The sequence below is a fragment of the Typha angustifolia genome, chromosome 15 (assembly GCF_048772165.1).
Source record: "Typha angustifolia cultivar Huaian chromosome 15, ASM4877216v1, whole genome shotgun sequence".
Taxonomy (NCBI): Eukaryota; Viridiplantae; Streptophyta; class Magnoliopsida; order Poales; family Typhaceae; genus Typha; species Typha angustifolia.
In genome coordinates, this window is record NC_133253.1 from 16,198,064 (window position 1) to 16,213,846 (window position 15,783).

General features: G+C 36.0%; 1 protein-coding gene across 2 annotated transcripts; it reads left to right on the plus strand.

Annotated features, from left to right (window-relative positions):
• The first annotated feature begins 32 nt into the window (after positions 1-32).
• LOC140777705 (serine/threonine protein phosphatase 2A 55 kDa regulatory subunit B beta isoform-like) lies at positions 33-11,698 on the plus strand. 2 transcript variants are annotated; one of them, XM_073122004.1, is made up of 14 exons: positions 33-375; positions 1,517-1,620; positions 1,713-1,808; positions 1,885-2,004; positions 2,899-3,102; positions 3,289-3,380; positions 4,479-4,597; positions 8,711-8,834; positions 8,998-9,121; positions 9,772-9,840; positions 9,953-10,044; positions 10,152-10,229; positions 10,750-10,817; positions 10,893-11,698. In XM_073122004.1, exons 1-14 carry the CDS (start codon positions 261-263, stop codon positions 11,027-11,029), a joined length of 1,542 nt encoding a protein of 513 aa, XP_072978105.1. In that variant the 5' UTR covers positions 33-260; the 3' UTR covers positions 11,030-11,698. The 2 variants fall into 2 exon arrangements, with proteins under 2 accessions (XP_072978105.1, XP_072978104.1); XM_073122003.1 differs by having other exon boundaries at positions 34-375; positions 2,899-3,105.
• Positions 11,699-15,783: the final 4,085 nt, after the last annotated feature.

Genomic DNA, 15,783 nt, shown 5'->3' on the forward strand with positions numbered 1-15,783 from the left:
GTGATCTTAAAGGGCAGTTTCGTCCTTTCAAAGTCGTTTGCACAAGAAGGGAGAGAAGCCTTCTCCAATGATTAAAACGCCAAGCTACAAGGGAGGAGAGCGAAACCCTTGTTCTCGACGGTAGCCGAAACCGTCTCCCCGGCGAATCGCTGCGCCGTCGCTCGACCGCCGATCGCCTCCGATCCCTGGTGGACGCGCGGTATCGGATCTTTGATGCCGCACCAATCTTGGCGCGATCTCGCCGGAGTCCGCGCCGAAGGATGAACGGCAAAGGGGCCGAGGAACCCAGGCGGCCGGGGGCGCCGCCACCGGCGCTTGATTGGAGATTCTCGCAGGTGTTCGGGGAGAGGACTGCTGGGGAGGAGGTACAGGAAGGTATGATCCTTGTATCTCGTGATTTGTGTAAGATCCGGTTGATTTTTGGAGAATTTCGGTTGCCGGTCTTTTAGTTCTGCTTGGAGATTAATGGGAATATGAAATGGCTCAGTTATATTTAGTTGGTTCTTTCTTGAGCTGGCACCTTCTAATCTCATTCTTGCTGATTTACCTGCGGATTTACTGATTAGAGTGCTATCTTTTATTCCGGGTTCATCTGGGATTGGATCGACCGTGTTGTTACAGTGGAGAGGGAGTTCGATACTCGGTTGGAGTAGAATCTGATTACGTACTTTGCTTAATTGAATGTGTTGCAGTATATCTTAGCTTACGAGTCTTAGTTATTCACAGCAAGGGCTTCTCTTTCTTGGCTAGTTTTTCTTATTATCGTTTTCCTTTGAGAATTTAATAGTCTTTGAATTTCAAATTTTGTCCTATTTTGTGCTTGCTGTGAATTCTCTTAAAGTTGTTGGTCTAAGGTAAAGTTGCATTCATCGATTTTGGCCTCTATGGGACGAGAATATAGTTATTCAGATTATTTTTACCTCTAAAGCTTTCTAGTTTTGCATCTCTATTGAAGAAGTAGCATGCGTAGATGCTGTAATAAAGACAAAAAGTGGAGTTTTTACAGGGTGAATGGTGATGCCAAAGGTTTTGTCATGCGAGATCACATTTTGAAGCTTGGCTAGGTTTCCTTCTCTCCTGCAGTTCAAAAGTTAGAATGACGTCAAGTTTATGACTTTATTTCTTCAACCAGTGAAGCAGCTTGATTAGGAATAGAAAGTAACCACAACAAGGCAATAAAGCTGCCATGAGCTAATGCAAGTGCTTCAATAATTTTTTATGTTTTCTTTAGTGTATATTATAAAATCCAATAAATTGATTTTTTATTCCCATGTTATATTTGATCTTTCTTAGGTGTCAATTTCTATGTATAGCTTCATCCATAGTAGTTAATGATCTTTTTATTTGGTTTCCCTTGTTCATCCTGACTTTTCTTTATGCTTTTTCTCTTCCATTTTTGTTTCCTTGATGAATTGCTTTTCCTTCCATCTTCTCTCTTTTCACCAATTCATTCACAAAATTCATCACTCTCCTGCAGACTTTTCTTTATTTGCTGACTTGATGACCTTATTTCCAGTTGACATCATCTCTGCAATAGAATTTGATAAATATGGTGACTATCTTGCCACTGGAGATCGAGGAGGACGTGTGGTTTTATTTGAGAGGACAGATGTCAAGGATGTATGTGAAATTCATTTTCTACAACACTTTATATCTTATTTTTGTATGTTGGTTTGCTTTGCAAATTTTACATTTTCTTATATGATGTGTAGCATGGTAGTCAAACAGAATTGGAGAGAATAGATTGTCCAATTAGTCGGCGTCCTGAGTTCCGCTACAAAACTGAGTTTCAGAGTCATGAACCTGAGGTACTAGTGATGGGCAGATGATAATGGATGATACTTATGTTGATTTTTTTTTCCTGATTTTATGATAATATTTCAGTTCGACTATTTAAAAAGCTTGGAAATAGAGGAGAAGATCAACAAGATCAGATGGTGTCAAACAGCCAATGGTGCACTCTTTCTTCTTTCTACAAATGACAAAACAATTAAATACTGGAAGGTAAGACCGTAAGAGTAACATTCTTGTTCTCCTCTTCAAGTTTTATGTTATTTCAATATCTATCCTTTTTGATATCCTAGAAACTATACTGGTTTGTGCAATTTCTATTTTTACTCAAAATTCTGCTACATCATTAGTTTTTATTTGCTTCTTGAGTTGATTGCGTCCCCAAAGAGAGAAAGAGATTAAAAGATAATCATTCTTTGCTCCTCTTAATGTTTAAACACATGGGCATCATTTTTCTGTTTTATTTATTATTTCTTTCTGAATTTTTAGATTTTTCTGCATTTTATAATAAATTTTAATTTTTCTATAATTAAAAAGTCTAATACTGAGATGGCCGACCGATCCTACTAATATGTATTATTTTTCTGGGTGGCTGATCCCAAACCTAAAATTTGTAATCAAAACCTTGAACATAAGTATAGTCATCAGCATAAAGTGATCTTTGGTTTTTATTTTGGTCCTACTTGCAATTGATAAGTCCAAATACCTACATAAATGACAATGAGCTTTAGGACACATCTGTCATTATATGAGATAATATTATGACCATACATATGTATATAACTGAAGCAATCAATGATTATAATAATTTTTTGTAGTTCTCTTTGAATACTGCTTTTGGTCTCCTGAAACTTTTGAAATTTTGTGAGTTTTGGAACATAAGTACTGTTGTGATTATTACTGGAATTTCCGCATTTTCTGCATTTCTTTTGTTAATGTATGTTAGACTACAAAAGAGATTTGATTTTAGAAGTGCATTTATCAGAAATGCTTGCTGCTGTAACATTGTTAGTGTTAAGTTGATTACAGGTTTTATTCTGTCATTACAAACTGTTATCTTGCACTTTAAGTTTCCATTATGCTCATTTCCTATTGATGAATTTGTAGGTGCAAGAAAAGAAGGTGAAACGGATTACTGAGTTCAATATTGATGCTTCCCAAGCTGTAGAAAATTATAGCATTGCTAGCTCCAGTACAGGTAGTCCTCGAGTAAATCTTCCAAATGGTACAGGTTCTAGAATGCCCTACAGTTCTCTGAATAGCGACCTCTCATTTCCTCCTGGAGGGCTTCCATCCTTGCGTTTGCCCATGGTAGTTGTACTTAGCTCAGCCTATTTTCCACACTAAGTGATGTATAAAGACATTTATCCGCAAGATATACTCTATAGTGAAGCAAGATTTTTTTTTCTTTGTTTTGTTTTAGTTATTTTTGGCACACTATTATGCCCTTTTCTTTCTATTGATGAAATTCTAACTTTTGTTGCATTGCACATGTAGATGGTGAGCCAAGAGACAAACCTTGTTGCTAGATGTCGAAGGATATATGCTCATGCTCATGATTACCACATTAATTCTATTTCAACTAACAGGTTTATTCATATCTTTTGCCAGATAATCTTAATCAGTGCAGTTGCTTCAGTTTTATATTTGTCGAGTCACAGATATGCACACTCCAGTTGATTAACTGTATTCTTGGCCTAGAGCAATAAACCTATTTAAAGTGGCTCATTTTGTACCTAGAGAAACCCATGTATATCTAGCATATGGTGTTACTGAGGAGTTTTGATGGAATTCTTTCTCCTCTGGACAAAAGAAATGCATTTCTCACAATCAGCCATTGGAGCAAGCCTGAGCTTGTTTTCTGAGTAACGAAAAGTTTATATTTCTGAAAAGCGCTTTTCATTAATCTAGTATAATTTCTTCCCTATTCTGTGACTCGAGTCACAGATATTTTTCTCTTTCTAAATTAATATGAATCTTCCCATTGATGGCAGAAAATGGTTGGAGAACGTTTTCCTTACTAGGATATTGCATAAGGCTAGTATTGGGGGATTCAATTGATCAAGCTCGGCTAATATTTTGAAATGAGTCAAGCTTGATCAATTGAATCGGGCTCGAATTTAATTTCAAGCCTTGCTTGAGCACAAGCTGGCTTGACAAGGCTCGGTTTGATAAAAGGCTCTATTTGTATATTAATACAAGTAATAACTAGATGAATAACTATATACATACATACATATATATATATATATATATATAAGCTTCAATCTGCTTACATGATTTTACAAAGTGTAGTCAATTCAAGCTTGATCTTTGGCTTAGGCTCAAATTAATTTCATGCCAAGCTTGAACAAAGCTCAGCTAGATTACACCCCTAATGTTGGGTGAACATTTGTATCCATTTTTTTATCAACTTGCAGAGGATTTTATGAGTTATGTTCACTCCTCAGGTGCCAGTATTAGCATAATATAATACCAACATATTATAGCTTATAGTGCTGTGCATGCTGTGTTTCTTTATGCTGTTGCTTATTGCTATACATCTTGAGGTAATTGTGATTTTGGCTTTTCTATGCAAAACCACATAGTACTTCTATGGAAATTAAAATGCTGTATGTGTATCTTCTTACTCATTCCAGGATATGCCATACCTACATTCCTTACTGATGTTCTATTTTTCCTTCCAGTGATGGTGAGACATTCATATCAGCGGATGATCTGCGGATAAATCTGTGGAATTTGGAAGTCTGCAATCAGAGCTTTAACATTGTTGATGTGAAGCCTGCAAATATGGAGGACCTAACTGGTAGGTGATCCCTTCCTGCAATGGTACTTTGGTAGTAGCTTTTTTATGCATAGAATTAGATTGACTATTCTGAACAGTGAACTCTATCAGCTGCTCAAAGTATGTTTGAGTTTGATCTCCGACAAAAGAAGAGTTGATCAAGCTCTAAGTGCTTAAAAATGAGTTATGTTTGTTGTGGAAAATTAAGCTCGAAATTCCTTGTAAGGTCAGCTTGGGCAGACACACTCAGTTTTGTAGCACTGGATCACACTCTATGTTCTTTTATTTTGTTTTGCCCTGTATTTTATTTTCCTGCTCCTTATATTTGTCATGCTAGATATTACTGATGAGTTGAATCTTTTGGAATCTTAGATTACCAATTCTTTGCTATCTATTGGTGTTAGCCATGTGACAAATTAGTTGCCAGAGTAGAGCTTGTTAATGCTCATGAAACTTACGAGTCTTTGAGTACCATTATACTTCTTCCTGCCATGGCTGAGTCAAGAATGTTTTACCCTGGGATTCCATTGTAGTTGGTTAAGGGAGAAGAAGATACAAACACTAAAGTCCGATATTGATTACACTCTGGTTTAGCTGATTATTGAAGCTGTAGACAGAGCTGTATTGCATAAATAGAGATGATTAGGTCAACCTAGCTTTTAAAACACTCCAAATTTGTGATGTGCCCCTCAGGTGAGGTTGCACATAAGACCTACGTGGAGGATGAAAGAACTAGCAACATACACATCATTACCATATAAAATCAAAATAGTAGAAACAACAGAAGGGCCCATAGGCTACAACTAGCCCATTAATAGTACAAAAATGGGTAGAATCCTTGAATACAAGAGTACATGCTAAAAATAAAATACAATAAAGAGAAAAATATGTCCATTTACAAAGCTACTACAGAATAAGTAATAAAATAGCCCTAGTGTCTCACTATTGCAATTAGTTTGTATCACATATCAAATAAGGATTAGCAATTGGCCGATCCCAAGTGGGATTGGTCGAAACGGATCGGGACCGATCCGGGCGGAAACGAGTCAGGACCAATTTGGGCCGAAACTAGTCGGTTTGGCTAGTTTCGGCCTACAGCTGCACAGAGAGAGAGAAAGGGAAAGAGAAAGAGAGTGAGGGAGAGAGAGTGTGTGTGAGTGTGAGTGAAGGAGAGAGAGAAAGGGAAAGATAAAAAGAAAGAGTGAGAGAGAGAGTGGGATATCTCATATTAATAGTCAGAAGGATAGGAAAGAAGAGGGCGAGGAAGAGAGATTTTTACTTTTTAGGCTTTATATGTGAGTAATTATTATTTCTTATTTTCTTATAATTTTTTTAAAAATTTCTCAATATTTTTAAATAATATTTAAAATTTTATTTAATTAAAATAGTCTGATCTGATATAGGCGGCCGATACGGCCGATACCAAGGTTCCAAAAATCGATATCGGGGTTGTGATCGGCCGTCCGAAAAAACGATATGTATCGGCTGTATCGGCCACCTATATCGGATCAGACTATTTTAATTAAATAAAATTTTAAATATTATTAAAAATGTTGAGAAATTTCTAAAAATTTAGAAAAAATTATAAGAAAATAAGAAATAATAATTACTCACATATTAAATCTAAAAAGTAAAAATCTCTTTTCCTCCCTCTCTTCTTTCCTATCCCTCTAACTGTTAATCTAAAGTATCCATTTTCTCCTACACTTTTTTTTTATATCTTTTTCTCTCTCTTTCTCACCCTTTTTTTTAATCTTTTCCTCTCTCTCTCTCTCTTCCTTTCCCCCCCCCCCCCTCTCTCTCTCTCTCTCTCTCATACCCTCTTTTTTTTATCTTTCCCTCTCCCTCACTCTCTCTTCCTTTTTCCCCTCTCTCTCTCATACCCTCCTTTTTATCTTTCCCTCTCCCTCACTCTCTCTTCCTTTTTCTCTCTCTCTCCCTCACTCTCTTCCTTTCTCTCTCTCTCTCTCCCTCTCTCTCTCTCTAGCTGTTGCTGCTGTAGGTGGCTGTTTGCAGGTGTACAGGCCGAAACCTGGATCAGGATCGGTCGAAACTGGAATCCTTGGACGATACGAATCATCTCTCCGAACGGTCGATCCCGATACCGATTTTCGGAACTTTGATCACTAGTATGAGAATGTACAAATTGTTGCATAACATGATAGATTTATACGTTAACATGATAAATGCATGAGTACATAAATATAATATCATCATATACGACATAAGGCACACAATAAGTTTATTAGTTAGCATGATTTGACTCTCACATATGCCAATTTTCTCTACATTCATCTAGTGACTAATGCAAGTAATGTGAAATGTCATGCAATGCAATAATCTAGTGAGACCTACCATGCCACTTATGATATATTCTATTATATATAATTCACCACCGCACAAATATTGATTAATAGCAATGGGAGATAGTTCACTTGCTTGAAATGGCTAGTCTCCCTGGTGACGAGGAGACTTCATTCTAAACTAGGTCTGCTTTGAGGTACACATTGATCTAAACTCAAGACTAAATAACACAAACAAATGACTCGGTTGGAGTAAAATGGGCTAGAAAGACACCATGTCGAAATGCATATGCTCCGATATGCCTAGCCTGTATGGGCTTGAGCTTAGGCTAGCTTGGGACCAAGCCCACACCAAGAGAATGGGGGTCACCCTCTTCCTCCCATTCACGTGCACCCACAACACAGAAAGGGTGAGAGGGACGACCAACAAAGAGGGAGGGGGGGAGGGGGGGAGGGGATCTTAAGACATGACAAGGTCAGACAAGGTGAGGAAGAGGAAGGAGGAAGTTGTGATAGCTTAAATGTTGGGGAAGGGGGAGGCAACACAGAGAGGAGTGCAGAGATAGGCAATCGAGAGAAGTGGCAGGGTGTTTGTCATGCTCCAAGGTGGATGATGGCATGGATCAAGGTGGCTATAACGATGCCAAATTGGGTCCCTAGTTGGGCTCATTCGGGCTTCCCTAGCGGTCGGGAAAGGGTTCAAGCCGAAGCCCCATACTTTGAGAAGTTGCCTGATCATGAAAGGTGGTCGGTCGAAGCTCATCTACCGCCAATTTACTCACAAACTGTTAGTGATGAATGATTGAAAACACACACATGCACTGATGCGATGTGTGCGTAGGTGAACCATTTTTTGTTGTTGTTGTTGTTGTGTTTTGAAGAAGGTATATTCTGAAGTAAAAGTTTGTTCCCTACAAGTAGATATAGAAAAATTGCATTCTTAACATGCTATTAATAACCTGTATTCATCATATACAGAGTATGTGAAGTTGTAGCCCATTTGTTTGTGCTATAAAGACAACATTGATCGTGGATGGATGGGAATCTTATCATGGATAACTGACTATATTTTTGTCCAACTTTGTGTTTGTTGGAAAGCAAGCAAACATAGAAATGTGATAAAACTCAAAAAGGATTTGACCGGGTGCTTCTGGAATGGCATTGCATTAAAAAACAGTAATAGAAGGGGCTTATTATTACACCCTGGGCTAAGAAAGGAAATCTGTGATATCATAGTTTTGTCTGGGACTTAGCACAGTCTCTTAAGATTTATCCACGAGACTCCTTTTATTTTTGGTCCAAGTTATGTGATAACTAGGAATCTATCCACAGATAAACACCTTGTCACATAACCAAAGAAGGACCTAGTTTATGAGTCATTGTAGGAAGCTGGTTGTTACTAGTAAAAGGGAGAAGCTCTTTTTTTTAAAAATTCTTTTCTAGTCCATTTGTTCTTTCATTTAATTATTTTTGAGCAATATAAGATATTAAGATTTACTGAGGGAAAAGGATTCGTGATATTAAACTTGTTGAGCACAACTACTTGAGACAAACATTTATCAAAACATGTGATGTTAGACACTATCTTCTATAACATCCTTAGTCAAGATCTTCAGCCTTCCAGCTGTGTTACGAATCCAGTATCACAATAACAGTCTAGATAACTAGATAATTCGCTTGCAGTTAATGTCATGGATTTCTCCTTAGGTTTTCCCTTCTAACCAATTTCCATTTCATATTCTCTTTCGTTTTTTATGAAAGTAAATTCTCATGGATTGGGAACTTTTCCATTTTGATAGATATTTAATTGTAACTTCTTCTACTATGTCAGAGGTGATAACATCTGCTGAGTTCCATCCAACACATTGTAGTATGTTAGCCTATAGTAGCTCAAAGGGTTCAATCCGGCTTATTGATCTGCGCCAGTCGGCATTGTGTGACAACCACTCGAAGCTGTTAGTAACTTCTCATTTACTTCTATAGTTGCAGTAAACTTGTGCATATGTTACTTCTGTACAAGCATGAAATTGCAACATGTTTGTAAATATCATCTTTTATTAAGCTATTTAATTTGCACAATCTTTTGTTCCAATGAGGGTGAATTGTCTTTTCAAGCAGATTTGAGGAGCATCTAACAGCAGGCTCAAGATCATTCTTCACAGAGATCATTGCATCAATTTCTGACATTAAATTTGCAAGTGATGGAAGGCACCTACTTAGTAGGGATTATATGACTCTCAAGGTTCATCACTTAATTCTTATACCAGTGATATTACTCTCAGTATGCTTTTCAGATTTCTCTACAAATGATTTGCTGATTTTTTTCCACCATGACAAAGCTGTTTACACTTCACAGCATTTATGTTTTACTTTGGCTTAATGGCAAAGGTACATGCACGTGATATTTCAATCATGGGCATGTGTCAAAGTAGAAAATAAGATTAACGTGCAACTTTACCATATATTTAGAGTCCTTCCCAGCCTTATGATCCATGAGAGCTTGACCACTGTTTGTTAGATCTTGCTTAAGTTGTGTTCCCACCTGCCACCCTCTATGGGGTTCAGATATACATGGTACTTTTTGTGCTATGGGCGTTTATTAGAAGTCCAGGTGTTTCTGTGGTCTTTGAGGGAAACAAAGAATGATGGATATTTCTTCTTCACTGAATACTGAATGTGTACGAAGTAAGAAGTTACCATATTTTATGGTTCTTATATTCTAGAAGTATGTTTGCTATGTCATATTGATGTATAGTCTAGGATTGAATTTTCTTTAAGATGTGGTCTTGGTTGCAGCAATCTTTCACCTTCCATAAAGAGAAGTCATTTTTATTGTTCTTGCTCTTTTACAAGCTATTGCATCATCTTTTTTTCTCTCTTCTGATTTGTCAGTTATGGGATATAAACATGGATTCGGGTCCTGTTGCAACTTTCCAGGTCCATGAATATTTACGGGCAAAGGTGTGTCTTTTCTTGCCTCACTATAATAGATCTGACTTTTATAAGTTTGTCCTTTGCAAGCATGACATGAATGTAACCTGGTTATGGGTTGTGATGGTTTATTTTCTTTCAGCTTTGTGATTTGTATGAGAATGATTCAATCTTTGACAAATTTGAGTGTACTCTGAGTGGTGATGGACTGCGGGTGGCAACTGGTTCGTATAGGTGTGTTTCTGACATCACTATTAAAGCCTTTATTTTTATTTTCTTTAGTCTTTACTGTATTTCTGACCTCTATGTTGATGATGTTATTACTGTCTGTACATCTGCAGTAATCTATTTCGTGTATTTGGTTGTACTCCTGGAAGCACTGAGGCGACAACTTTGGAAACCAGTAGAAATCCAATGAGGTATGGCAGTATTACATGGGGAACTTATTTTAGTTTAGTATCAGTCACCAAAAAGTTAAAAAGGTAATAATAATTAAAATTACTCTTTTTATCATGTTCTCAAATTTCTCTTATTTGCTCTCCTCACCCGAACCTGTGCTTGTGGAAACTATATGTTCTCAGCTTGACTGAGAAATCAAGCTGCCTTAATTTTCTTGGTCTACCTTTGAAAGTCTGAGTCTTTGACAACAGAGATCAGCTGGTCTGAATCAGTTTAATTTCTGGTGGTCCATAGAGTTGCTTCTAGGAGAATGTATAGCAAATGTACTGTCATCTTGAGGTTTGATTGAAAAGCTGACAACAAATTTATAGCTGTAAAGTTTTGTTGGGCAATAGAGAATTGGTTCAAAATGCATCATAATCTTGTTAACCGTATCGAAACGCATGTATGTATCTTGTTAACCGTATCCATTCTAAATGTTTCTGAGAATAGTTCCATTGTCTGATCTTGTCTTAACTGTTGTGCGTGGAAATCATATAGGCGTCAGGTTCCAAACTCAACAAAGCCATCAAGATCTCTCAGCAGTTTGACACGTGCAGTCAGAAGAGGTAAGTGCAAATGAGTTGTGACAAAGTAATTCACCATCCTTGTTTACGTCTCATTAATGCATTATTATGTAACAGGGGCAGACAATTCAGGAATTGATGTCAATGGAAACTCGCATGATTTCACGACCAAGTTGCTCCATTTAGCTTGGCACCCAACTGAAAATTTTATTGCATCCGCTGCTGCAAACAGCTTGTATATGTATTGCACGTAGAGATAGCCCTGGGAAGCAAGATAATATTTGGGACTCCTTTATTTTCGACTTGCTTCTTGTGAAAGATGCTGGCTTTTACATGCAAATGGTGGATCCTCACATCTTTCCGATTAAACCTAGAAGAGGCAGCCGAAATCAAAGAGGGAATTTAGCGTCTATGTTTCTGGTGAACAGCTTTCTTCCAATTCTTTTAGGAGTGGTGCAAAATCTTTTCTAATCATGCCGGTTATTTTGGTCCTGAAACGTTATTGTAGTTCTCCTACAATTTATTAAAAGCTGAACAAAGGGCTCCAAAATTCCAGAAAGGCTTTCTTCAGCTTATCCTGCCATGTGAGCAAATGCACGCAAGTATCTGCATATCAGGTGTTCTTAAACGTACTATTATCTTTCACCTGTGCTTCCTAACCAATCTTTTATCCACTTAAAGCACCAGCTGCTTATTGCTATATTTTGTAGTGTTGTTACATTTTCCTAATTATTTCGTCTCCAGTGTTGTTCAATTTATTTAAACATCAGAATAAAGTCGGCACAAATGTTGAGCTATTGTATGTGTTCATGTATTCTATGGCAGTTATAGTTGTTTTAGCTTGTCTCTCTAGGCATGCTAATTTTATCTTTGTATCAATTGGATCATAATTAGTGTTGAAATTTTTTCTTTTTAATCAAGTACTTCATAACAGTGTGATTTCCACCCTTTTCTTGTATATTTTTCTTTTCTTTTTGTTGTCTATTGTTGCAACTCAAAAGTACCCTATCTGTGGTATGTAAGACTAGCATGAGAATTATGAGCATCTCCTAAGTTGTCATCAGATTGAGGTATGAAACAATAAGATCCCAAACTGTGGAATGTGAGAAAGTAAATAAAAGCCAATCTTTTCTTCCCACAAGAGACGCAAGAAGAGATTTATAAGAATAAATAATTATGAAGAGAAGTTTTCCTTCTAAAAGCATGTAGAGATGAACTAATTAGTTTTATGTTCGAGTGAAATAGGAATCTATGGCTTGAAAACTAGTCTTTCTAACAATCTCCCTGTCAACCTTGAACAGTTATTTTCCTTGTCCATCTTAGAAAGAGAATTATGACCAAACCTGGACATTTTTCCCTCACAATCCGCAAAATTTAGAAACAATGGGGAATAAAATGCTTCCCTCTAAAGAAACAAACCTAACTTTAGGTGAGAAATTCTTGGAGAAATTTTAATTAACTTTAATGTGGGCCGGCCTAATTTCACCTTATTCACTTAAGCAGTTAATCTTATATGATTTAGACCATGTTGAAGTTGTTCATCAATTGTTAATTGCATCCATAGAATTGTAGTCTAATTTGAAGACAGTTTATTCATTTTGCAACATACAGTGCTTAAGTGAAAATTAAAATAGAACTAAATCATAGAGATATAATTCATCACTAAATTTATTTTGTCGAGAAGAGGCACAGGAAAAAGATTACCTGAGAATTAAGGGCATTTATTAGTAAGTTAACTTGAGATCAAATACTTGTTATCTTATTGATGACAGAAACAATTAAGATCTGAAACTGCTTCTCAACTTTAGCATTACTATGGAATATAAGGTGTGAGCAGTAGCTACCAACTCTTAAGCTAAAGAAATCAAAATGAGAGGAACAGTTCATCTAACTATAATATAGTGATAAAAACAGGCAATGGTTTGATAATTAGTATATGCAAACTGATAATGACTTAAATTTTGTTCTAGTTGGTCTGTTGCATCATTCTTTTGTTCTATTAAAATTGCTACCCAATCAATAAAATTCTCTTTCCCACTTGTGCTCTAGACTATATGACACCTGGCTAAGTCCTAATCAACAATTAAATATAAGAGTTAGGAACATGTAGAAAAGGAACCTTTTCATTAATTAGGCAGTGATATATACATATATATATATAAGCCATAAGAATGATGGAAAGCCCAACTACAACTACTTTTGTATTGAATAACAATTGGATATTTATTTTATCACTACCAACTCTCAAAATCTTTCTATGGGTGGTAAATATATTTTATTAGTCCATTACTTGATAATTTAAGTTTTTGAGTGAATAGGAGTTATGAGTTCAAACTTCATGTAGGAAGTCGCACTTTTCTAATCACTTTAACTATTCTCAATTTATTTAATACCACTGTCCTAATAATCACAAGACATATACCCTTCCTAGTTTAATATCACTGTCCTAAAATATGATTGAGACCTTTTTACCAAAGAATAGAACAGAATGTGACAAAGTCCTAACTCAACTTTTAAGCTGTAAGCCCAATTAAAAGCCATTTCAAATTCTACAATAACCAATTGATGATTGAATTATAGGTGAAGTACTATAAAAATAGCTTCTTCTTCCTTCAATTCAGCCTCCAATTTAGTTTTACCCTAACTTACCAACCAGGTAGGTGTTGCTTGCTCCTAGAAATAATGCTTATGCTTGTGATGTTAAACGTGCAACAAAAGTTTGGTGAGATTTCTCCTTCTAAGATGAGACTTATCAGTTAGTTTGTCCACATGGTTCAGAAAAAATTTAATGGAAGTGATGCTTGAGAATGTACACTTGGAGGAAATGGCTAGAGAGGATGTTGAAGCCTTAACTTCTTTTCTCTGTTAATCCTTTTTCTTTTTGTAATCTTATGAGGAAAGTGAGAAGTGGAGGAGCCTTGCTTTGAACTCAATGTTAACTTGTTTCTTCTAATCAACAAATATATAATTGCCCATTTTCGAATCTTTGTATATATCTATTGAATATTTTACCAAGTATGAAGAGGTAGAGGTAGTTTCTCTATAGTCTATGGGTTCAAATCTCGTCTGTGTATGATATATTATTAGTTTTTTTTTTTAATCTAATAGTTTAAGCCTTTGAATTAATTAACTATTATCTAATAAAATATTCCAGTTACGTGAAACGATTGCAAGCATCTTATGAAGAGGTGGTGGAATTGTGAGAATATAGAGAAGGATGAACGAAAGAGATTCAATAGAGAGAAAGAAAGAAGCAAAAGTATATGATTAGGACTTGCCCACAAGATTGGATGTATTTTTTTGTCCTAAAGTGCTTAGGTTAGCATAAATAGCGCCTTAATCTCTCCACATATAGTCAAGGATTCAAAGTACTAACGTTGCTTGTGCGTGACTTCTAGAGAAGGAGACACTTGTTTGTGCCAAATATTATAAGACTTTATAGTTTTTAGAAAGCTAGGATTTCTTTCTTTTTTTTTGTTCTTAAACAAAAGTCCATAGACTGGTAATTTATTAAGATTCGAGCTGCTAATTATATTTTGATACAAATAAAGAAAAGAAGAGGAGATAGGATGACAATATTAGAATAAGCTCTAATATGATGTTGAATACAAGTACTCAAGTAAATAAAAAGACGGAGAAGATAAGACGATAGGCTTGGAATAAGTTTAGCTATCAGTGACAATGCTATAGAAAAGCGTAGCTACAAGAGACTTGAATGAGATATGCCGGGCTAAGAGAGTCGGCATCAAATGGTATAGAAGATCCAACATTGCAATCTACACATCTAGAAACTAAAGAAAACAAAGAGAAGGAAAAATAACCAGATCTACGAAGGAAGAATGATATCAAAACAAAGTGGACGCATCCAACTGACACAACCTACTAAGAAAAACATAATTAATACAACCAGTACATAAACATCCATAATGAACCCTTGAATAAAGCACAATGATTATCATAATAAAACTCAAGGGAATAGTGAAGGTGGCACAAGCGACAGTGAGGAGGCGCAAGGTGTCCATACAGGTTCGTGAGCTTAAGGGTTGAGTAGACTAATCAAGCTAATGAACCTAGAGAGCAGAGTGCAACAGTAGCAGAGGAAGATGGGGGAGGAGATGAAAGTAGAAGGGAGAGATTAGTGTCAGGAATGTTGGCAAAGCATGACCAGCCGCAGGAATAAAGAAAAGGGATGCGGAGATGACGGCAACGCTACTTAGAGGTGGAAGAAGAGAAAGTGGAGGCAGAAGAGGGAGGAGGAGGGGGGGTTGTATTCAGTGAATGACAGCAAAAACCATAAGAATATTAACTATAATATTAATTATACAAATATTATTATTATTATTATTATTTTAAAAAAAAAATTTGTAGATAAAGATCTCTTATTCTTCAACCAAAACTAAAGCCAAGTGTCATATGATGCATGAGAAACGTCAAATTCTGAAAGACTCAGTAAGTTCCAAACTCATCAAATGCAGTGAAAATAAAGACAAAGTAGTTCGGCAAACTTACCCACGTCCATTAAAAATAATAGTGATATTCATTGATTTTCGAATGACTTTGGTACTATTGATAAAGTTAAAACATGTCCATCATTTTTTTAATTTTATTTTAATTTTTTGGTGACTATTCTATCATCTATAATAAATAATTATTGTCAATTTACTACAACTGCTGCTATCATCTAGGTGCCACATCAGTGAATTAAAAGTTTAGTTCATCCGTTGGCACGAAATCGCTTCCTTTTTTGACATAAATCTAAAAAAAAGATATCTTATCTTAAGAGCAGCTTTGCAAACTATCTTTTCTAAGCTACAACTGTAATAACTCAGTTATTATAAATATTTTCCAAAGTATTTAGTAAAAAGAATATTATAATTTATTAAAAATAATTCTAAAACTATAAAAGAGACAGCAGCAGTCTATTCCTCTTTTTTTTTTTCAATAATTGTAGCGATTTAACCCAAGATACGGGAAGAAATTACCGTGCATGGAAAAGACATTCCCCCTT